The 24,044-nt window shown below is 44.0% G+C and overlaps 1 protein-coding gene across 1 annotated transcript; it reads left to right on the top strand.

Moving 5' to 3' along the window:
* Nucleotides 1-221: 221 nt before the first annotated feature.
* On the top strand, nt 222-15,845 carry LOC123465213. Its single transcript, XM_045163762.1, has 4 exons — nt 222-299; nt 2,072-2,215; nt 13,786-13,912; nt 14,510-15,845. Exons 1-4 carry the CDS (start codon nt 222-224, stop codon nt 15,091-15,093), a joined length of 933 nt encoding a protein of 310 aa, XP_045019697.1. The 3' UTR covers nt 15,094-15,845.
* Nucleotides 15,846-24,044: the final 8,199 nt, after the last annotated feature.

The raw sequence follows: 24,044 nt of genomic DNA, 5'->3' as shown, positions 1-24,044 counted from the left end.
GGAGAACCAAAGCTACCCTCCAGCCTCTGCTGTGAAACGATAAGGGGATGCATTGGGAAGCCTCTCAAGTCATTGATAGCCCCAGAGATCTCTGCAGGTCCCCCAGGATGCAAGTTAATCACCTTTGATTTATTCTCATGGTAAGGATGGGAAAGGCCAGGACTTTCACTTTTGTCCCATTTCTACTGAAGTAGCATCCAATCCAAGGCAGGGGAACCGACATGGGGGCTCAGCCGGCTGCCAAGTGTAACCCCTCCAGCCACATGTTGGAGGCTGGAGAAGTGACCACAGACCCACCGGTGCTGCAGACTCCCACCTTTGGGATAAAACTCTTTTTATCTCACGACCACCACAAGCCGCCCACTTTGACTGTGGAACCACGGTGGTATCTTTAAGTCACCAGAAATGAGTGACAACTCAGAGCCAGTGCTGAGTCCCTGCATTATCACAGGACACGCCCCACCCTGGGGTGATCAGGGAAGAGACGTTTGTCAGAACACGTCTGCCTGTCACGGGCCACAGTCGCCCTAAGGCAAGGTCTCAGGCCCCCTGGAGGAGGTCAGGAAGGGGTGTGCAGTATCAGCGGGTGATATAGCAAGGCCTTCTCAGAGGAGCCAAGGGGTTCCAGGCCTGGGAAGTGGCTTAGACCTGCCAAGTCCACAAACCTCTGCAACTCTACAATGTGGCTACCTAAGCAAGGAATTTTGCTTTCAAATCAGAAGTAATTTTTAACAACAATAATTTTATTGAGGAGTATTTTATGTACAGCCAAAAGCACAAATATCAAACACAGTTGGGTGTGTTTTCACCACTAGCAGGGTTGAGATCAGAATAACCGCCACAGTGCACCCCGCCCGCAAAAGCAGCTCTTATCCAGACCACTCCAGAGTTACAGACATAAAAATGGAATCAATACATGTGCTGTTTGCTGCCAGCTCTCATTTGTTCCACAGGTTTTGAGGATTCACCCATGTTGTTCAGTCGCTAAGTCACGTCCAATTCTGTGACCCCATGGACTACAGCACACCGGGCTTCCCTGTCTTTCTCCATCTCCTGGAGTTTGCTCAAATTCATGTCCACTGAAACAGTGATGCCATCCAACCATCTCATCCTCTATTGCCCTCTTCTCCTCCTGCCTTCAGTCTTTCCCAGCAACAGGATCTTTTCCAAAGAGTAGCTCTTCACATCAGGTGGCCAAAGTTTTGGAGCTTCAGCTTCAGCATCAGTCCTTCCAATGAAGATTCAGGGTTGATTTCCTATAGGATGGACTGGTTTGATCTCCTTGCTGTCCAAAGGACTCTCAAGCATGTTCTCCAGCACCACAGTTTAAAAGCCTCAATTCTTCAGTGCTCAGCCCTCTTTATGGCCCAGCTCTCACATCCGTACGTGACTACAGGCATTGTTTATTTGTAACTCTATTGCTGGGCAGTGTGACTGTATCACAGTTTGTATATCCATTTTCATGTTAATGGACAGGTTGCCTCCAGTTTGGAGCTATTATGCATAAAGCCACCAGAAGCCTTCATGAATCTTTGGTGTACATAAGGTTTCATTTCTTCTGGCTAAATACAAAAGAAGCAAAATTAGTAGCTCATAGAATGAGTGCATATGTCATGTTATTAGAAATTTCCAAACAATGTTTCAAATAGGTTGTATGGCTTTCCAATTCCACCAACAATGGTTCTGGTTACCTGAGACTCCAACATGTACAGTCCATCATTTCTGATGCCCATGCAGTAGTGCCCACGGACTTCCAGAAACTCCACTCTCTGGAGCAGGCTCTCAGCACACACAGGCTTGTGCGTACCTAAGGTGGGCACATGTATAGAAGTGCAAGACTGGGCAGGCCCGTGGTGTGTCTGTACAGACCTGCGCCATCTGTCTCTCCTGCCTTCTGCCCCCTTTCTCTTGGAGGCTGAACTCCATCTGCCTTCTGCCCTCACCAAATTCAGGTGTGTGCATATCCTTGCTTGGGTGTTTAGCTCCTGGACATCAAAACTTTTGTCTGATTTGCCCCCACCATCAGAGGCCCAGCCCATGGGTGTGACTGGCACCTTTTCTCTCTGTGCAGAAGAGGAACCTTCCCTTGTGTGCCCAGGTAAGCCCAGCAAGCAGCCATCCAGGGAATGGGGGTGACTACCTGCTCTGCATCTCCCAGAGAGCGGCTGGGAGTGAGGCCCTGGGGCTCAGTTCAGCTCCAAGCAGGAATCGCCAGGTAAGGAGGACTTCTCAGGGAGGAAAGAGTTGCATCAGACAGAGAAGGGGATAAAGGTCTGTCCAGCAGGTGGAGTGAGCACTCCTTACACAAAGTCTGATCAGAAGCCTGCTCTGTGCTGGGCTCACCAAGGCTGGGGACCCAGGAATACAACAGACCAGGTTCCTCCCAGCTGAGGGCGGGGGAAAGCAGAAAGGGGTCAGCAACTGGTTAGTGTAAAGGCTACTGGGAAAAGGATGGACAAGGACAGTGGCCCCACAGCAGTGGCGACCTCCACTCTGGGTCCAGGACCGGGAAAGGCTTTGGGGAGCCCCTGCAGGGGACTTGGGGACATCCTGGCACAATCTGGCCACTCTGACACCAACAGGGAGGATTATCACTGCAGCTTGTGGACCAAGAAATCACGGCCCAGAGAAAGTAATGGTATCCACCCTGGGTCCCACAGCCAGGAAGCAGCAGGTGGTCTACAGAAGGCTCCATTGGCCCCTAGGTCTGTGTTTGTCCCACACGTGCCCACAGAGGGAGGGGAAACCAGGGGTTTCAGGAAGATCTTGTGTCCAGCAGCTGGTGGCACGGGTCTGCCCTAGAGGTAGGGGACCAGGAAGAATATTCTCTCTGGCCACTTAACCTCTACCTGTCAATCTGAAGGCTTGAACTGCTGGATCTCAGTAAAAGCATCACAGTTGGGGGGATCAGCACTCACCATGGGAACTAGGTCAGAGCATCCGTGCCTCATGCCTTGTGCCTCTGGAAAGCCAGGCAGCCCAAGAAGGGAGACTGGGAGGAGAGGATGGTGAGCCCCAAGGATGGGCTCCAAGGGTCTCCAGGGATGTCAAGGGTGTGAACATAGGTCAAACTGCTTCTTGCCTGTCAGTCCAAGGATAAGCTTCCATCGGAGCTCCTGTTCTTTTGGAAAACTGCTGGCCACAATCAGTGACACAAGAGGGAAAGCCACCTTATGACCATCATGGAAGGACAAGTCCCCAGGTGAGATGGCGTGGGCTCAACCCCAACCTGGGGAGATGAATGAGGAGCTGACAGTTAAGCCCACTGATGGGCCACAACACAGAGCAGAGGGAAGAGCAGAGGGGCTGCTGCTCACTCCAGCATCTCAGAGTGAGCTCTGGACCATCCCATCCTGATGGACACATAGCAGGAACTAGCTGGTTGGTGACTTCATCTACACCACACGTTTCGGAGGTTTTTGGATTTGTGAGGAAGGAGAAATCTTGGTGCTGAACCCAAGAGGATGTGCTGTGGACAAGAGAATGTGGGTGAGGAGGCTCAACCTCTGAGGAGCAGCACTCAGCTGTCACCCATGGCTGGCCCTTGAGTCCCCTCACTATTTCTTGCTTCTCCACCTGGAACCTCCTTTCTAAGGCAGACTTCAGATATACTGTGGGATCAATTCCTGATTAATACTGCTATAAAATGAATGTTGCAATAAAGAAAGTGGCACTATTTTTTTGGTTTCCTGGTGCATATAAAAAATAAATTTCCATGTTGGAGAAGGTGTAGAGAAGAGGCAACCTTCCTACACTGTTGGTGGGAATGTAAGCTCGTACAGTCACTATGGAGAACAGTGTGGAAGTTCACTTAAAAACTAAATATAGAGCTACCATACGATCCAGCAATTCCACTCCTGGGCATATATCCAGAGAAAACTATCATTTGAAAATACATATGCACCCCAATGTTCATTGTAGCACTGTTTACAATCGTCATTAGGGAGCAACCTAAATGTCCATCAACAGATGAATGGATAAAGAAGTTGTGGTACATATATACAATGGAATATTACCCAGCTATAAAAATGAAAAAAAGTAATATCACTTGCAGCAATATGGGTGGACCTGGATTTTATCATAATAAGTGAAGTCAGAGAAAGACAAATGTCATATGATATCACTTATGTGTGGAAACTAAAATATGATACAAACGAACTTATTTACAAAACAGAGATAGACTCAAAAACATAGAAAACAAACTTACGGTTACCAAAGGGGAAAGGGGTGGAAAGGGATACATTTGGAGTTTGGGATTAGCAGATTGTTGTTGTTGTTCGGTTGCTAAGTCATGTCCAGCTCTTTGTGACCCCATGGACTGCAGCACGGCAGGCCTCCCTGTCCTTCGCCATCCACCGGAGTTCACCCGAGTTCAGTGAATCAGTGACGTCATCCAACCATCTCATCCTCTGTCACCCTCTTCTCCTCCTACCCCCAATCTTTCCCAGAGTCAGGGTCTTTTCCAATGAGTCAGCTCTTCTCACCAGGGGGCCACGTATTGGAGCTTCAGCATCAGTCCTTCCAATGAGTATTCAGGATTGATTTACCTTAGGATTGAGTGGTTTGATCTTCTTGCAGTCACAGGGACTCTCAAGAGTCTTCTACAGCACCACAATTCAAAAGCATCAGTTCTTCAGCATTCAGCCTTCTTTATGGTCCAACTCTCACATCTGACTACTGGAAAAACCATAGCTTTGACTGTATGGACCTTTATTGGAAAAGTGATGCCACTGCTTTTTAAAACCCTGTCTAGGTTAATCATAGCCTTCCTTCCCAGAAGCAAGCATCTTCTAATTTCATGACTGCAGTCACCATCTACAGTGATTTTAGAACACAAGAAGAGAAAATCTGTCATTGCTTCCACTTATTCTCCTCCTATTTAACAGAAAGTGATGGAACCAAATGCCATGAAGTTAGTTTTATGTTGAGTTTTATGTTTTAGTTTTATGTTTAGTTTATGTTGAGTTTTAAGCCAGCTTTTTCACTCTCCTCCTTCACCCTCATCTAGAGGCTCTTCAGTTCCTCTTTGCTTTCTACCATTAGAGTGGTATCAACTGCATATCTGAGGCTGTTGATATTTCTCCTGGCAATCTTGATTCCAACTTGTGCTTCATCCAGCCTGGAATTTCGCATGATGTGCTCTGCATATAAGTTAAATAAACAGGATGACAATACACAGCCTTGTCATATTCCTTTCCCAATTTTGAACCACTCATTCCATGTCTGGTTCTAACTGTTGCTTCTTGACCCAAATACAGGTTTCTCAGGAAGCAGGTAAGGTATCTGATATTCCCATCTCTTTAAGAATTTTCCTCAGTTGTGATCCACACAAAGGCTCCACATAGTCAGTGAAACAGAAGTAGGTATTTTTCTGGAATTCCCTTGCTTTTTCTATCATCCAAGGAATGTTGGCAATTTGATCTCTGGTCCCTCTCCCTTTTCTAAATCCAGCTTGTACGTTACATCTGGAGGTTCTTGATGCAAATACTGCTGAAGCCTAACTTGAAGGATTTTGAGCATAACCTTACTAACATGGGAAGCGAACGCAATTGCCAGTAGTTTGAACATTTTTTACCACTGCCCTTCTTTGGGATTGGAATGAAAACTGACCTTTTCCAGTCCTGTGGCCACTGTTGAGTTTTCCAAATTTGCTGGCATACTGAGTGCAGCACTTTAACATCATCATCTTTTAGGATTTGAAATAGCTCAACTGGAATTCCATCACTTCCACTAGCTTTATTGGTAGAAATGTTACCTAAGGCCCACTTGGCTTCACACTCCAAGATGTCTGGCTCTAGGTGAGTGACCACACCATCTGGTTATCTGGATCATCAAGACCTTTTTTGTACAATTCTTCTGTGTGTTCCTGCTACCTCTTCTTAATCTCTTCTGCTTCTGTTAGGTCCATACTGTTTCTGTCCTTTATTATGCCCATCCTTGCATCAAATGTTCCTTTGATATCTCCAGTTATCTTGAAGAGGTCTCTAGTCTTTATCCATTCTATTGTTTTCCTCTATCATTGTTCACTGAAGAAGGCCTTTTTATCTCTCCTTGCTATTCTATGGAACTCTGCTTTCAGTTGAGTTTATCTTTCCCTTTCTCCTTTGCTTTTTGCTTTTCTTCTTTCCTCAGCTATTTGTAAAGCATCCTCAGACAACCACTTTGCCTTCTTGCATTTCTTTTTCTTTGAGATGGCTTGTTCACTGCCTCTTATACAATGTCACGAATCTCTGTCCATAGCTCTTCAGATACTCTGTCTACCAGATCTAATCCCTTGGATCTATTTGTCACCTCTACTGTATAATCATAAGGGATTTGATTTAGGTCATACCTGAATGGTCTAGTGGTTTTCCCCACTTTTTTTAGTTTAAGGCTGAATTTTGCTATAAGGAGCCAATGCTCTGAGCCACAGTCAGCTCCTGGTCTTGTTTTTGCTGATGGTATAGAGCTTCTCCATCATTGGCTGCAAAGAATATAATCAATCTGATTTCAGTATTGACCATCTGGTGATGTCCATGTGTAGAGTCATCTCTTATGTTGTTGGAAGTGGGTGTTTGCTATGACCAGTGTGTTCTCTTGGCCAAAGTCTCTTAGTCTTTGCCCTGCTTCATTTTGTACTCCAAGGCCAAACTTGCCTATTACTCCAGGTATCTCTTGACAACCTACTTTTACATTCCAATCCTCTATGATGAAAAGAACTTTTTTTTTTTTTGGTGTTAGTTCTAGAAGATCTTCTAGGTCTTCATAGAACTGGTCAACTTCAGTTTCTTTGGCCTCAGTGGTTGGGGCATAGACTTGGATTACTGTGATGTTAAATGGTTTGTCTTAGAAATGAACCAAGATCATTCTGTCATTTTTGAGATTGCACCCAAGTAGTGAATTTCAGGTTCTTTTGTTGATTATGAGGGCTACTCCACTTGGTCTATGGGATTCTTGGCCACAGTATTAGATATGATGGTCATCTGAATTAAATTCACCATTCCTGTCCGTTTTAGTTTGCTGATGCCTAAGATGTCGATTGTTCACTCCTGCCATTTCCTGCTTGACCACATCCAATTTATCTTGATTCATGGACCTAACATTCCAGGTTCCTTTGCAGTATTGTTCTTTAAAGCATCAGATTTTACTTTCACCACCAAACACATCCACAACTGAGTATCGTTTCTGCTTTGGCCCTGCAGCTTCATTCTTTCTGGGGCTATTAGTAATTGCCCTCTGCTCTTCCCCAGTAGCATATTGGACACCTACCAACCTGGGGGGCTCAGCTTCCAGTGTCATATCTTTTGTCTTTTTATACTGTTCATGGGGTTCTTGTGGCAAGAATACTGGAGTGGTTTGCCAATCCCTTCTCCAGTTTTCAGAACTCTCCACTATGACCCATCCATCTTGGGTGGCCCTGGACGGTATGACTCATAACTTCACTGAGTTATGCAAACCCCTTTGCCGTGACAAGACAATGATCCATGAAGAGGGGATTAGCAGATACTTACAATATATATAAAATAAATAAGTTCCCACTGTATAGCACAGGGAACTATACTCAATATCTTATGCTGTGCTCAGTCACTCAGTCATGTCTGACTCTTTGCAACTCCATGGATTATAGCCTGCCAGGCTTCTCTGTCCATGATTCTCCAAGCAAGAATACTGGAGTGGGTTGCCATGCCCTCTTCCAAGAGATCTTTCTTCCCAACCAAGGGATCAAACCCAGGTCTCCCACACTGCAGGTGGATTCTCTACCATCTGAGCCACCAGGGAAAACAAAGAAGCTCATTGGCTTCTCCAGGTGATCTTCCCAACCCAGTGATCAAACCCAGGTGTCCTGCATTGCAGGCAGATTCTTTACCAGCTGAGCCACCAAGGAAGCCCCAATATCTTATAATAAACTATAATATAAAAGAATCAGAGCATGCATATATATATGCATGCATATGTATATGCATATATATATAACTGAATCACTTTGCTGTACACCTGAACCTAACACAAAGTTGTAAATTAACTATACTTCAATTTTAAAAAACATTAAAAAATAAAGTTATATTCCCAATATACTATAATCTATTAAGTGTACAATAGCATATGTCTTTTGAAAAACAATATACATATCTTAATTAAAAAATACTTTATTCTAAAAACTGCTAATCATCATCCGAGCCCTCAGAAATAGCAACAGCAAAAACCCCTGATCACAAATCATTGTAACAATATGATCATAATGAAAAAGTCTGAAATCTTGCCAGAATCACCAAAGTGTGACAGAGACATGAGGTAAGAAAATGCTGTTGGAAAAATGGTTCATATAGTCTTGCTCAACGCAGGCTGATTCAAAATTGGGAAAGGAGTACATCAAGGATGTATATCGTCACCCTGCTTATTTAACTTATATGCTGAGTGAAAGTGAAAGTGAAGTCGTTCAGTCATGTCCGACTTTTTGCGACCCCATGGGCTGTAGACTGCCAGGCTCCTCTGTCCATGGGATTTTCCAGGCAAGAATACTGAAGTGGTTTGCATTTTCCTTCTTCAGGGGATCTTCCCAACCCAGGGATCAAACCCGGGTCTCCTGAACTGCAGGCAGACTCTTTACCGTCTGAGCCACCAGGGAAGTTTAGATACAGAGTCCATCACACAAAATGCCAGGCTGGATAAAGCACAACCTGGTGTCAAGAATGCCGGGAAAAATATAAATAAACCTCAGATATGCAGATGACACCACCTTTATGGCAGAAAGCTAAGAGGAACTAAAGAGCCTCTTCATGAAAGTGAAAGAGGAGAGTGAAAAGCTGGCTTAAAACTCAACATTAAAAAAACTAAGATTATGACATCCAGTTCCATCACTTCATGGCAAATATACAGGGAAACAATGGAAACAGTGACAGACTTGATTTTCTTGGGCTCCAAAATCACTGCAGATGGTGACTGCAGCCATGAAATTAAGAGACACTTGCTCCTTGGAAGAAAAGCTATGACCAACCTAGACAGCATATTAAAAGGCAGAGACCTTTGTTGACTTTGCCAACAAAGATCTGTATAGTCAAAGCTATGGTTTTTCCAGTAGTCATGTATGGATGTGAGAGTTGGACTATAAAGAAAGCTGAGCGCCAAAAAATTGATGCTTTTGGACTGTGGTATTGGAGAAGACTCTTGAGAGTCTTTGGACTGCAAGGAGATCCAACAAGTCCACCCTAAAGGAAATCAGTCCTGAATATTCATTGGAAGGACTGATGCTGAAGTTGAAGCTCCAATACTTTGGCCACCTGATAAGAATTGACCCATTGGAAAAGACCCTGATGCTGGGAAAGATTGAAGGCAGGAGGAGAAGGGGACGACAGAGGATGCGATGGTTGGATGCCATCACCAATTCGATGGACATGAGTTCGAGAAAGCTCTGGGAGTTGGTGATGGACAGGGAAGCCTTGTGTGCTGCAGTCCACAGGGTTGCAAAAGAGTCAGACCTGACTGAGCAACTGAACTGACTGACTGATATACACAGACCACATTTTCTTTATCTGTTCATCTGTTTATGGACTCTTCTGTTGCTTCCAATCCTTGGATATTGTGAATAATGTTGCAGTGAACATAGATACATAACTATGTCTTTGAGATCCTATTTTCCATTTCTTTTTGCATGCATATACAGAGGTGAGATTGTTGGAGTATATATATGGTAATTCTATCTTAATTTTTTAAGGAATTGTCACAATGTTTTCCATAGGGACTTCAGTCCAACAAATTAGATTTAATTATTAGATAAAGTCATTAATTATGAAAAAGCGATGACTATCTGGTTTTGGATTTCTATCAAAGGCAAACCAAGAGAACCACGATAGTTTAAGCTAGTCCAACTGCCATTTAAAATTGTTCACAAATGTGTATCTGTTGCCAGAAGAAAAATCTGCCAGTCAAATTCTGTATCAGAATTTACCATAAGCTGATACAACAAAAATAACATTGAAGGATATAAATGATCAATAGGACTTAAAACATACTTATAAACTGCACTGGTATTATACCATCAAGATACATGCACACACAAAGTTCTTGACAATCTCCATGAGTCCAATTTCAGTCATTTTAGAACTCTAAGAACATACATCTACTATGTATTCAAAACAAGTAAAAAGTAGTGGCAATGGTTATTTAGTCACACTGATACTTTACAATCATAAGACTATTTTCACAGACAAACTATTCACCGAGAACATACACAGAAATTGCCTTTAAATATTATACTGTTTAATATACTGCTCATTTTTTTAAACTATAACTGTTAAAAAAATTGATATGTCTTAAATATTTGTGCTAAAAAAGTTACCAGAAACAAAATACTAAAAACATTTTTAATTTCATAATGCATCATCCCATTTATCTTTGGCTAAATGTAAAATCATTTTTTATTATCTGAACACAACATTGATATAGACAAAAGGGAAATGGAACTCTCTGGGATTCACTTTGCCAGGAAATCCAACAAGTACAGGAAAAAATAAATTTACTCATATTAAACGTTACTTGTAACATAACTACTCAATGCTTATTCAGTGCTACTCAACATATTATAATTGCAAATAAAATTGACTTGGCAGTATTTTCTCACAAGTCATTAACTACATAATGCTATTTTACTCTCATAAATAGCCAATCTTCTATCTTCCCCTTCAAATGCTCTTTCCAACTACTGCTCCTTTCCCAGGTCAGTAATGAATGGCAAGATAGCAATGCTTTATGTAACCCATGGATTCATATGAAATACAAATCTATGAAAATCTATGAAAAAAGTAACTCACTAAAGCTATGAACCACTGAAATCTGGTATTATCCAGCCAGCAGTTTCAATTAACTTCTAAAAAGAAAACAGATTTTATACCTTTTTTTCATAAAGAAGAGGCCCCTGAAAGCACAGCACTCTCTCACCTGTAAAAGTAAAAAAGAAAAAAAAGTTCTGGGTTAGTTGTGACTTCCTTTATATACAAGAATATTCACATCTGGGAGAGTCATCACACTTGTACTGTGGTATTCCTCAAAATTTAGGCAAGTGGGTAAGGCAATGTATCCATCAACACTTCAGATCAAACTTCAACACAACAAAAACACCTTAGCATCTAATGTAAACAATAAAAAAACAATTAGGATATCAATCTATTTAAATCATCTGTCACCTGCTAAGCAAAGAAAATCTACAGATCCCTGGGTTGGGGAGATCCCCTGGAGGAGACATGGCAACCCATTCCAGTATTCTTGCCTGGAGAATTCCATGGGCAGAGGAGCCTGGCGGGCTACAGTCCATGGGGTTGCAGAGTCAGACACAACTGAGCAACTGACTAAGCGCACAGCACAGTAGCGATCTCCTGGCGGGGCTGGTTTATTTTTCATTGTACATCTGGGATTTAAAGAAATGTTAAGTGTAGGAGCTTATGCTTTATCTATTCTTCCAACCCTTTTAAATGATTAAACTATGAAAAACATTCTATTCCTAAAAATGTCAATGTGCATCAAATACAGCTGTTTTTGTTTGTTTTTTTAAGAAGTTCCACTATGTTCATGCCTTCAATGTGTTCAATGATGTACTGGGTGTTGGGCTGCTTCAATGAACAACAGCAACAAAGAACACACAGACAAGAATTCTAACCTTTGGAACTTATACTCTATGTTGAACCTACCATTAAAACTTGCAAGACTAAATATAACGTTAGGGTCTGGAATAATATCTGGAAGTTATCCCTATTCATCAGACAAATCAGACCAGCGATTCCTGGCAGTACCTAAAAATATAATTTGATTGTAGAAGAATAGATTTTTCACATAATTTTCAGTCCACTTGGTTTCAAAAGACCCAGAAGTAACAAAAGTGCCAACACAGTCAGCTCTTTTAGCTCTATTTAAGCCACTGGACCTTTTCCTAGAATTTTTCTATAAACAAGTAAAATAGTATTACAAAGGAAACCAACTGTATTGAAATCATTATCAAAACATTTAAAATATCATGTTCTATGGTATTATATGAAGGCTTCCCTGGTAGCTCAGCTGGTAAAGAATCTTGCAATTCAGGAGACCCTGGCTCAATTTCTGGGTTGGGAAGATCAGCTGGAGAAAGGATAGGCTACCCACTCTAGTATTCTTGGTCTTCCCTGGTGGTTCAAACAGCACAGAATCTGCCTGCAATATGGGAAACCTGGGTTCGATCCCTGGGTTGAGAAGATCCTGGGGAGAAGGAACCAGCTACCAACTCCAGTATTCTGGCCTGGAGAATTCCATGGACAGAGGAGCCTGGCAGGCTACAGTCATGGAGTCGTAAAGAGTCATATGGGACTGAGCAACTTTCACTTTCACACCTTCATCACATTTTATGAGCTCAAGTGATGTAAATATTTAGCTATTGATCCAATAACTACCACAATTCTGAAGTAACGAAGAGTCTACATTACATCTATATGTATCTCCCAACTATAAAGCTGAGATGTGAACACTTGCATACAGCTAATACTATTGTGGGTTTTTTGTTTGTTTGTTTGTTTAGCTTTGCTTTTTGTGGAAGAGGAGATCTACATTCATAACTGAAATACTAAATTTTAGACAATAGCAAAAAAAAAAGCTTTTTCCTCTCTGAGTTTACAGATCTTTTGGAGTATGAACACTGACCCTGAATTAAGAATCCCTACTCTAAAACATCTGGTTTTTAAGAAAAACAATCCATAGAAGGTAGTCACACACCTTCACAGGGTGGGAGAAAGCAGGTATTAAAAGTCAGAGCGGGGGCTCAGGGATAAAGAATCTGCCTGCCAATACAGGAGACAGTGGTTCAATCCCCAATCCGAGAAGATCCAACATGCTGCAGAGCACCTAAGCCCCTGTGCCACAACCATCAAGCCTGTGCTCTGGAGTCTGGGAGCCACAATTGTGTTGAGCCTGTGTGCTGCAACCACAGAAGCCTGCACGCTCTATTTAGAGCTGCTGCTCCACCACAAGAGAAGCCACCACGATGAGAAGCCCACACACCGAAACCAGAGAGTGGCCCCAGCTTGCCACAGCTAGAGAAAAGTCCACATTGCAATAAAGACCTAGCAAAGCCAAAAATAAATTAATTTAAAAGAGAGCAGAAACACCCTTGGTAACCTCTTAAATATTCCATAAAGTTACAAATACATGGGTTTTGTATGACTCAAAGTAATTCTAATGTACATTAAAGTTTGAAAACTCCTTCCAACAACAATTTTTGCAGGTTTCTTGACATCTATGATAACACCATCTATGATAATTCCATACTTCCATAATAATGAAAGGGAATTCTAAAGCGTTCTTGCTAGCCTTATAGAATTTCACTCCACTTTAGTTTCTGTTGTCTCCACTTTAATATAAATTAATAGATGTGTTAACTGTGGAAATTAAAGGTCTGTTGGGACTTCCCTGGCGGTCCAGTGATTAAGACTCTGAACATTCACTGCAGGGGGCAGGGGTTTGATCCCTGGTCAGCGAACTGGGATCTCCCACATGCCCCAGGCATGGCCAAAAAAATAAAGAGCTGTCTTCCACTGGAAATCGGATTCTACCGTTAGCCAAGACATGTTGATCAAAGATAATAAAAACTCAGCTTTCAAACCGTCATAGAACGAGGACCAGGCGCAGTCATGAGCACATTGTTGTTGCTGTGTGCCATTTCCCCCCGCCCCCCAACCCCGTTACCAGGCAACGGTTGGGGGACGACCATTAGTGGTCCTGCTCAGCCATTGGTGGGCTCCGTAGCGGGCCCCTCCCCCAAGCGACCCAATGTCAATGAGCAACCCTTAGTGGGCCCCTTCAGCCAAAGGTTGGCGGAGGAATGGATCTCAGGCGTGTAAGAGACTGATTCTGGCCTTCTCCCCGCCTCCCCCGCCCTCCAGCGTTCCTTCCAGTGCACCGGGCCTCAGGCCAGTGGGTAGGCTGGGGGCCCTAGGGAACAGGTGGGGGCAGTATCCTGCAGAGCGCCAGCGCCCTCACCAAGGTCACCCACTGGCCAGCTGAGGCCTTGAGGCAACGGTGAACCTCTCCTCCATCCCTGCCTCTGTGACCTAATGGCAGCGGCAGTCGCTCTGGGTCACCGTCTGTGGGGCCTGGCCCCTGCTCTTTGGGTATGGTATTTTTTGGCCTCACTGTACCAGGATTCCCAGGTGGCGCTAGTGGTAAAGAACCCGCCTGCCAATGGAAGAGAGGCGTTCAACCCCCGGGTTGGGAAGAGCCCCTTGGGAAGGAAGTGGCAACCCACTCCAGTATTCTTGCCTGGAGAATCCCATGGACAGAGGAGCCTGGCGGGCTACAGTTCGCAGAGTCCGACGCGACTGAAGCTACTTAGCACAGCGCAGTGCGTGGGGCACACGGACTTGTGTTTTGTTTTTTAAAAAATCACTGTTAATCAAATATTATTGCAATTAGTCAAACAACTGCTGTTCTGAAAAAGATGACATCAAGACAATGGGACTTATAAATGGAAACATAATACAACATTAAAGGTAGCTTTTATTTATTGCTTTACAAGGACCGGCACAGCAAGAGCGCACTCACATTTCCAAAATATCTACGCACGAGGCTCTTCGGGAAACAAACGGATGCCTTCAAGCAACACAAAGGGGATCCAAAAGCTCACCCTGGTTTTCTCCTGTCCCCACCCACCTCTCTGAGATAAAGAGCCGGGAAACCGGTTCCCAAACGGTGGCGGTAGAAGGGGACGCTGCAACTGCCCTAAAGCAGCGACTCCCGCGGGGAGCTGAGCACCGGGGCGCAGGCGATCCCGACAGGGCGGCCATCTCACAATGCAGTTCTCCAACCCCCAAGCGCGAAGCCCACCCCGCAGCCACAGCGCTGCGGCTCCACCAAGCCGGACCACCGAGGAGCTCGAGGCCGCCCCCTAGCTGTTGTCAGCCCACGCAGGGGACCCGCACCGGCGCCGCTCCCTCCCTTCTGCACACCACATCACTTACCCTACGGCTACCACTGCGCACCCGCGGCCTCCCTACAATAGGGTACTTTCTCCGAGCCCTCTTCCTCAGAAAAGCAACGAACACCGAACCAAGGCTATGCCATGCGGCAAAGGCACCCTCTCCCGTTTTAACGCTTGCCTAAGGCTTCCTGGTGACTCAGAGGGTAAAGCGTCTGTCCGCAATGCGGGAGACCCGGGTTCGATCCCTGGGTCGGCTGATCCCCTGGAAAAGGAAATGGCAACCCACTCCAGTATTCTTTCCTGGAGAATCCCATGGACCGAGGAGCCTAGTAGGCTACAGTCCACCGGGTCGCAAACAGTCGGACACGACTGAGCGACTTTTTTTTAAAACGCTTTCCCTTCACAAGGGATTTTTCTCCCATAACCCACTGAAATAACCCGCAGAAATGCACTCCCCCCCCCCCCCGACCCCTGCCGCGCAAAGTCCTGCCTGCCACCTCCTGGAGCACAGCCCTTGCTAACCCCAGCCCCCCAAATCTGAAACACCTGGAGCCGGCCTCCCACTCCTTTGTTACCTAGCCCAAGCTCTTTAAGGACCGGCCAATAAATCAGGAGCCAAGTTGTTGGAAGGAAGAATAACGATTTTAATCCGAAAGCCAGTAAAAGAGAAAGGAGAACAGACTCAGACTCAAAAAGCAAAATCTCCAATTCAACAACTCCTATTATAAGGAAGAAGGGGAGAGAAGGCCGGGGCTGCAGCCCTGACCAGTGGCTGAGCAGGACCATTGCTGGTGGCTTAATAACAGTTACTCCCTTTCGGGAGGACGCACCATGGTGCCCACCAATGGCTGATTTGTTGTTATTTAGTCACTAATAATGTCAGACTCTGCCACCCTGTAGACTGCAGCAGTCAGACTTTCCTGTCCTTCATTATCTCCCAGAGTTTGCTCAAACTCATGTCCATTGAGTTGGTGATGCCATCCAAACATCTCATCCTGTCACCCCTTCTCCTCCTGCCCTCAATCTTCCCTAGTATCAGAGTCTTTTCCAACAAGTCTGCTCTTCTCATCAGGTGGCCAAAGTATTGGAGCTTCAACTTTAGTATCAGTCCTTCCAATGAATATTCAGGGTTGATTTCCTTTAGGATTGACTGGTATGATCTCCTTGCTGTCCAAAAGACTCTCAAGAGTCTTCTCTAGCACAACAGTTTGAAAGCATAAATTCTTTGGTGCTCAGCCTTTATGGTCCAACTCTCACATCCATACATGACTACCAGAAAAATCATAGTTTTGACTAGATGGACCTTTGTTGGCAAAGTGATGTCTCTGCTTTTTAATACACTGTCTACATTTGTCATAGCTTTTCTTCCAAGGACCAAACATCTTTTAATTTCACAGCTGATTTTGGAGCCCAAGAAAATACAGTCTGTTACTGTTTCCATTTTTCCCCCCATTTTTTTGCCACGAAGGGATGGGATCAGATGCCCTGATCTTAGTTTTTTGAATATTGAATTTTAAGCCAGCTTTTTCACGGTCCTCTCTCATCTTCATCAAGAGGCTCCTTAGTTCCTCTTTGCTTTCTGCCATTAGGGTGGTGTCAACTGCATATCTGAGGTTATTGGTATTTCTCTGGGCAATCTTGATTTCAGCTTGTACTTCATCCAGCCTGGCATTTCACATGATGTATACTCTGCATATAAGTTAAATAAGCAGGGTGACAATATACAGCCTTGACGTGCCCCTCTCCCAATTATGAATCAGTCCATTGTTCCACCTCCAGTTCTAACTGTTGCTTCTTGACCAGAATACAGGTTTCTCAGGAGGCAGCTAAGATGGTCTAGTATTCCCATCTCTTTAAGAATTTTGTACCGTTTGTTGTGACCCACACAGTCAAAGACTTTAGCATAATCAGTGATGCAGAAGTAGATGCTGTTTTGGAATTCCCTCACTTTTTCTATGCTCCAGCGGATGTTGGCAATATGATCTCTGGTTCCTCTTCCTTTTCTAAATCCAGCTTGTACATCTGGAAGTTCTCAGTTCACATAATTGTTGAAGCCTAGCTTGAAGGATTTTGAGCATAATCTCGCTGGCATGTGAAATGTGTACAATTGTGTAGTAGTTTGAAGATTCCTTGGCATTACCCTTCTTTGGGATTGGAATGACAACTGACAGTTTCCTGTCCTGTGGCCACTGCTGAGTTTTCCAAATTTGCTGGCATATTGAGTGCAGCACTTTCACCGCATCGTCTTTTTGGATTTGAAATAGCTCAGCTGGAATTCCATCACCTCTACTAGCTTTGTTCGTGGTGATGCTTCCCAAGGCCCACTTGACTTCACAAAGGATTAGAAGTCCATTAGGTGCCTTTTTCCTGGGGCTCAGAGTCATGCTCCTGGAATTTAGACTTCTGGTCCTGCTTCAGCACCATTTATAAGTGATTGGCCAGTGCCTCCTCCTCCCACCACTGCTGACTACCTGCCCTATGCTTTGCCCTACTTAACTCCCGCTTTGGACACCCCTCTGAGCTCAATTTGCCTAGGCCCCTTGAGCAGACAGGCCTTTCAGGGCTCCTGCCCCAGCACCACCCCCAGGGCATGCCAGGATTGGTAGCTCCAAGGAGCTTGAGCAGGGCAGGGCGGGGAAGGGGGGGTGGTCTCTTGCCATCCTCCACCCCCTAATTCTCTCCCCCACCCCCACCCCAGGGCCACCTGAGGTTATTAAAAACTAAATTTGATTTTGTGTGTTGGGGCTAGGGGAAGGGAAACAATGCCTTACCTGCAGTAAAAGGATGGAAGAGGTCCAACTGTGGAAGCGCACGTGCAGTATGGGACCACAATGATGTGGAATTCGAATGGCCAAAAAGAGAAAGCTGCGTCTGAAGCCTACTTGCAACAGCACCCAGAGTAATTCCTACATTGTTGTTGTTTAGTCACTAAGCCGTGACTGACTCTTTGTGACCCCCATGGACTGCTGCACGCCAGGGCTTCCCTCTCCTTCACTGTCTCCCAGAGTTTGCTCAAACTCATGTCCATTGAGTCAGTGATGCCATCCAATCATCTTGTTCTGTCACCCTCTTCTCCTCTGGCCCTCAATCTTTCCCAGCATCAGGGTCTTTTCTAATGAGTCAGCTCTTCACATCAGGTGGCCAAAGTATTGGAGCTTCAGCTTCAGCATCAGTCCTTCCAATGAATATTCAGGATTGATTTCCTTTAGGATTGACTGGTTTGTTCTCTTTGCAGTTCAAGAGACTCTCAATTCCTGCATCAGTTCAGTTCAGTTCACTCCCTCAGTCCTGTCTGACTCTTTGCGACCCCATGAACTGCAGCATGCCAGGCCTCCCTGTCCATCACCAACTCCTGGAGTTCACCCAAACTCATGTGCATCAAGTTGGTGATGCAATCCAGCCGTCTCATCCTCTGTCGGCCCCTTCTCCTCCTGCCCCCAATCCCTCCCAGCATCAGAGTCTTTTCCAATGAGTTGACTCTTCGAACAAGGTGGCCAACTATTGGAGTTTCAGCCTCAGCATCAGTCCTTCCAATTAACACCCAGGACAGGTCTCCTTTAGAATGGACTGGTTGGATCTCCTTGCAGTCCAAGGGACTCTCAAGAGTCTTCTCCAACACCACAGTTCAAAAGCATCAATTCTTCAGTGCTCAGCTTTCTTCACAGTCCAACTCTCACATCCACACATGACCACTGGAAAAACCATAGCCTTGACTAGATGGACCTTTGTTGGCAAAGTAATATCTCTGCTTTTGAATATGCTGTCTAGGTTGGTCATAACTTTCCTTCCAAGGAGTGAGCGTCTTTTAATTTCATGGCTGTAATCACCATCTGTAGTGATTTTGGAGCCCCAAAAATATTAAGTCTGACACGGTTTCCACTGTTTCCACATCTATTTCCCATGAAGTGATGGGACCAGATGCCATAATCTTCGTTTTCTGAATGTTGAGTTTTAAGCCAACTTTTTCACTCTCCTCTTTCACTTTCATCAAGAGGCTTTTTAGTTCCTCTTCACTTTCTGCCATAAGGGTGGTTTCATCTGCATATCTGAAGTTATTGATATTTTTCCCAGCAATCTTGATTGCAGCTTGTGCTTCTTCCAGCCCGGTGTTTCTCATGATGTACTCTGCGTATAAGTTAAATAAGCAGGGTGACAATATATAGCCTTGACATACTCCTTTTCTGTTGTTCCATGTCCAGTTCTAACTGTTGCTTCCTGACCTGCATATAGGTTTCTCAAGAGGCAGGTCAGGTGGTCTGGTATTCCCATCTCTTTCAGAATTTTACACAGTTTATTGTGATCCACACAGTCAAAGGCTTTGGCATAATCAATAAAGCAGAAATAGATATTTTTCTGGAAATTTCTTGCTTTTTCCATGATCCAGCAGATGTTGACAATTTGATCTCTGGTTCCTCTGCCTTTTCTAAAACGAGCTTGAACATCAGGAAGTTCACGGTTCACGTATTGCTGATGCCTGGCTTGGAGAATTTTGAGCATTACTTTACTAGCACGTGAGATGAGTGCAATTGTGCAGTAGTTTGAGCATTCTTTGGCATTGCCTTTCTTTGGGATTGGAATGAAAACTGACATTTTCCAGTCCTGTGGCCACAGCTGAGTTTTCCAAATTTGCTGGCATATTGAGTGCAGCACTTTCACAGCATCATCTTTCAGGATTTGAAATAGCTCCACTGGAATTCCATCAACTCCACTAGCTTTGTTCATAGTGATGCTTTCTAAGGCCCACTTGACTTCACATTCCAGGATGTCTGGCTCAGGGTGAGTGATCACACCATCATGATTATCTGGGTCGTGAAGATCTTTTTTGTACAGTTCTTCTGTGTATTCTTGCCACCTCTTCTTACTATCTTCTGCTTGTGTTAGGTCCATACCATTTCTGTCCTTTATCGAGTCCATCTTTGCATGAAATGTTCCTTTGGTATCTCTGATTTTCTTGAAGAGATCTCTAGTCTTTCCCATTCTGTTGTTTTCCTCTATTTCTTTGCATTGATCGCTGAGGAAGGCTTTCTTATCTCTTCTTGCTATTCTTTGGAACTCTGCATTCAGATGCTTATATCTTTCCTTTTCTCCTTTGCTTTTTGCTTCTCTTCTTTTCACAGCTATTTGTAAGGCCTCCTCAGACAGCCATTTTGCTTTTTTGCATTTCTTTTCCATGGAGATGGTATTGATCCCTGTCTCCTGTACAATATCATGAACCTCATTCCATAGTTCATCAGGCACTCTATCTATCAGATGTAGTCCCTTAAATCTATTTCTCACTTCCACTGTATAATCATAAGGGATTTGATTTAGGTCATACCTGAATGATCTGGTGGTTTTCCCTACTTTCTTCAATTTAAGTCTGAATTTGACTATAAGGAGTTCATGATCTGAGCCACAGGTCAGCTCCCAGTCTTGTTTTTGCTGACTGTATAGAGTTTCTCCATCTTTGGCTGCAAAGAATATAATCAATCTGATTTCGGTGTTGACCATCTGATGATGTCCATGTGTAGAGTCTTCTCTTGTGTTGTTGGAAGAGGGTGTTTGCTATGACCCAGTGTGTTATCTTGGCAAAACTCTATTAGCCTTTGCCCTGCTTCATTCCGTATTCCAAGGCCAAATTTGCCCGTTACTCCAGGTGTTTCTTGACTTCTTACTTTTGCATTCCAGTCCCCTATAATGAAAAGGACATCTTTTTTGGGTGTTAGGTCTAAAAGGTCTTGTAGGTCTTCATAGAACCATTCAACTTCAGCTTCTTCAGCGTTACTGGTTGGGGCATAGGCTTGGATCACCGTGATATTGAATGGTTTGCCTTGGAAATGAACAGAGATCATTCTGTTGTTTTTGAGATTGCATCCAAGTACTGCATTTCAGACTCTTTTGTTGACCATTATGTCCACTCCATCTCTTCTAAGGGATTCCTCCCACAGTAGTAGATATAATGGTCATCTGAGTTAAATTCAACCAATCCAGTCCATCATAGTTCGCTGATTCCTAAAATGTTGACATTCACTCTTGCCATCTCCTGCTTGACCACTTCCAATTTGCCTTGATTCATGGACCTGACATTCCAGGTTCCTATGCAATATTGCTCTTTACAGCATCAGACCTTGCTTCTATCACCAGTCACATCCACAACTGGGTATTGTTTTTGCTTTGGCTCCATCCCTTCATTCTTTCTGGAGTTATTTCTCCACTGATCTACAGTAGCGTATTGGGTACCTATCAACCTGGGGAGTTCCCCTTTCAGTATCCTATCACTTTGCCTTTTCATACTGTTTATGGGGTTCTCAAGGCAAGAATACTGAGGTAGTTTGCCATTCCCTTCTCCAGTGGACCACATTCTGTCAGACCTCTCCACCATGACCCGCCTGTCTTGGGTGGCCCCACATGGCATGGCTTAGTTTCATTGAGTTAGACAAGGCTGTGGTTCGTGTGATCAGATTGGTTAGTTCTCTGCAATTATGGTTTCAGTGTGTCTGCCCTCTGATGCCCTCTCACACTCCTACCGTCTCACTTGGGTTTCTCTTACCTTGGACATGGGGTATCTGCATAGGAAATTCCTGCATAGGAAAGCTTTAAGGCTAGCAATCTGACTGAAAAAGGATAGGTAATGAAGTCTGCATCTAGAAATTTCATTGTTTACCAAGTTCCCTGCCAGTTTATTTAGTCCATCTGAAGGCCATTTGTCAGGTCCTCCTCCTCCCCTTCTCCAGCCTGGATCACACGGAAGTGAAAACAAAGCGGGAGACGCTAGGCAGGCTTGGGGTTTTACGGCTTTTTGAGCTAGTGGACTTTTGGCCACCTCCAAGAGAAGCTAATGTGAATACCACATTGAAACCACTCGGTGGTGTGGGTAGGGGCTCTCAGGAGCTCTAGTCCTTTTATGTCTCAGCTCAGAGAGAATCAGGGAGGGGCAAGGTGATAGATAAAAAGGGATTTATTTTGATACTGATGAACCTATATGCAGGGCAGGAATAGAGATACAGATGTATAGAATGGACTTGTGGACACAGTGAGGGAAGGAGATGGCAGGATGAACTGAGAGTAGCACTGAAATATATACATTACCATGAGTGAAATAGCTAGCTGGTGGGAAGCTGCTATATAACAGGGACCTCTGCCCAGTGCTTTGTGATGACCTAGAGGGGTGGGAAGGTGTGTGGAATGGGAGGGAGGTTCAAGAGGGGAGGATACATGTATATTTATGGCTTATTCCCATTGTTGTAGGGTAGAAACCAACAGCATTGTAAAGCAATTATCCTCCAATTAAAAACAAATTTAAGAAATTGAGCTTTTTTCTTAAAAAAAAAAAAAAGTGATTTATTAGAATAGGAATTTGTGAGGCTTACACGAGGATGGATGAGAGGGTGCCAAGCCCCAAGAACTTACTTGGCTACAGTTTTATAAACAAAGGAAAAAGGGTGGAGGGCGGCGGGCAGGAAAGACCACCTTCTTCCTCATTCTTGAGTAGGCATCATACTTCCATCATCGTCTCTTCTCCAGGTTGGGCAAGGGAGTTTTCTCCCTTGGTCAAGCCAGGACTGTCATCGCACTATGGAAAAATTATTTCAAGTCTCAGGACAATGAGGGTCTTTACTTTGAAGTGTCACCTTTCCATAAATTATTGTTTTTTGTATGTGTGTGTGTGCGCAGAGAATATGTCCTAGGGATCATTAACTTATGGAGCTCACTGGGCAGAATATGGGTCTCATGCCACCATTGTTTTATTGGGTTGGAGCATGTCCCATGCTTCTGATGCATAGTTTTTGTTGCTAAGCCAGCCTGCTTGGTTTTATGGTCAAGAACTGCTTTCTTGAGTAATCATTAACTTACAGGGGTCTCCCATACTTTTTTCTTTACTTACAATCCCCTAATGGGATTAACTATTTAATCACCTACTATTTGTTCCTTTACTGTGTCCCTATCATTGTTATACTGATGTCGGGGCTCTGCACATCCCTATTTGTGCAATTTTCTGTCACCTATTTTCTTTCAGCTATTATTGAATATACATGCAGTTTAGATGAATTTCATCTTGTCATACCCCTGTTCCAAAAGTCTGTAATTTATTCAGCTGCAAAATGGGGAGAATAATAGCACCTTTCCATTGATTTACTATGAAATTGCATGGAAAGGGCTTCCCAGGTGGCATAGTGGTAAAGAATCTGCCTGCCAATGCAGGAGACACAAGAGATGCAGATTCAATCCCTGGGTCAGGAAGATCCACTGGAGAAGGAAATGGCAACCTACTCCAGTATTCTTGTCTGGAAAATTCCATGGACAGAGGAGCCTTGTGGGCCACAGTCCATGGGGTCGCTAAGAGCTGGACACGGCTGAGCACGCACACACCTCCCTTTCGTGGAAAGGCTTAGCGAGGCGCTGAACAGTGAATTGGTGCTCAACAAATATTACGGAGGATAAAGCCCAAAGTCTTTAGTTTGGCATTTTAAGTCCCTCCACAAACAGTCCCCACCCTTCCTCCAGGCTTCATTCTTGTCTCCATGCCTTTTCTAAACCCTCCCCTGAACATATTATGCACCCGATGAATTCCAGACCCATCTCTATTTATCTTCAATCTTCCTTTAACACAACCCCTTCTTTGACCACAGAAACCCACAAAGAATCCTCACTCTGTCTCTCTGTACAGAATCTGGTCTGCACTACTTCTTAGAGTACACAAAAAGGGGGGCAAGGGCCTCTTTGTGACCCGTCTTTGTGACCACCAAAACTCTGAAGTACACTTCTTTTAAAATTTTTTTTGAATACAAAATATTTCAAAATAATCCAATAATTCAATTTTTAGTATAAAAATGAAGACAGTGAAAAGTGTCTTTCATACTTCAGTCCCTTATCTGCCCCTTCCCCATCAAAGGTACTACTCTTATAAGTTGTTTGAGTATCTTGGCATCCACATTGTGTTCTTTCTCCATTTATATTAAAATCAAAGTTTTTTGCTTTATGTTTTAATTATTCAAGTATTTGAATTCAAATTATTCAAATTTGAATATTTCAAATTCAAATTATTTGAATATTTGAGTCATCCACGATGCAACAATTCAGAGATATAAAATACAGGGCAAAAGTTGAGGTAAGGACTCCTTTTATTTTCCTTCATTTACTCCCCCACCCCCAC

This window comes from Bubalus bubalis, chromosome 20, assembly GCF_019923935.1.
Source record: "Bubalus bubalis isolate 160015118507 breed Murrah chromosome 20, NDDB_SH_1, whole genome shotgun sequence".
In the NCBI taxonomy this organism is placed as follows: Eukaryota; Metazoa; Chordata; class Mammalia; order Artiodactyla; family Bovidae; genus Bubalus; species Bubalus bubalis.
The sequence above is the reverse complement of the archived record's forward strand: the minus strand, read 5'-3'. Positions and strand labels throughout refer to the sequence as shown.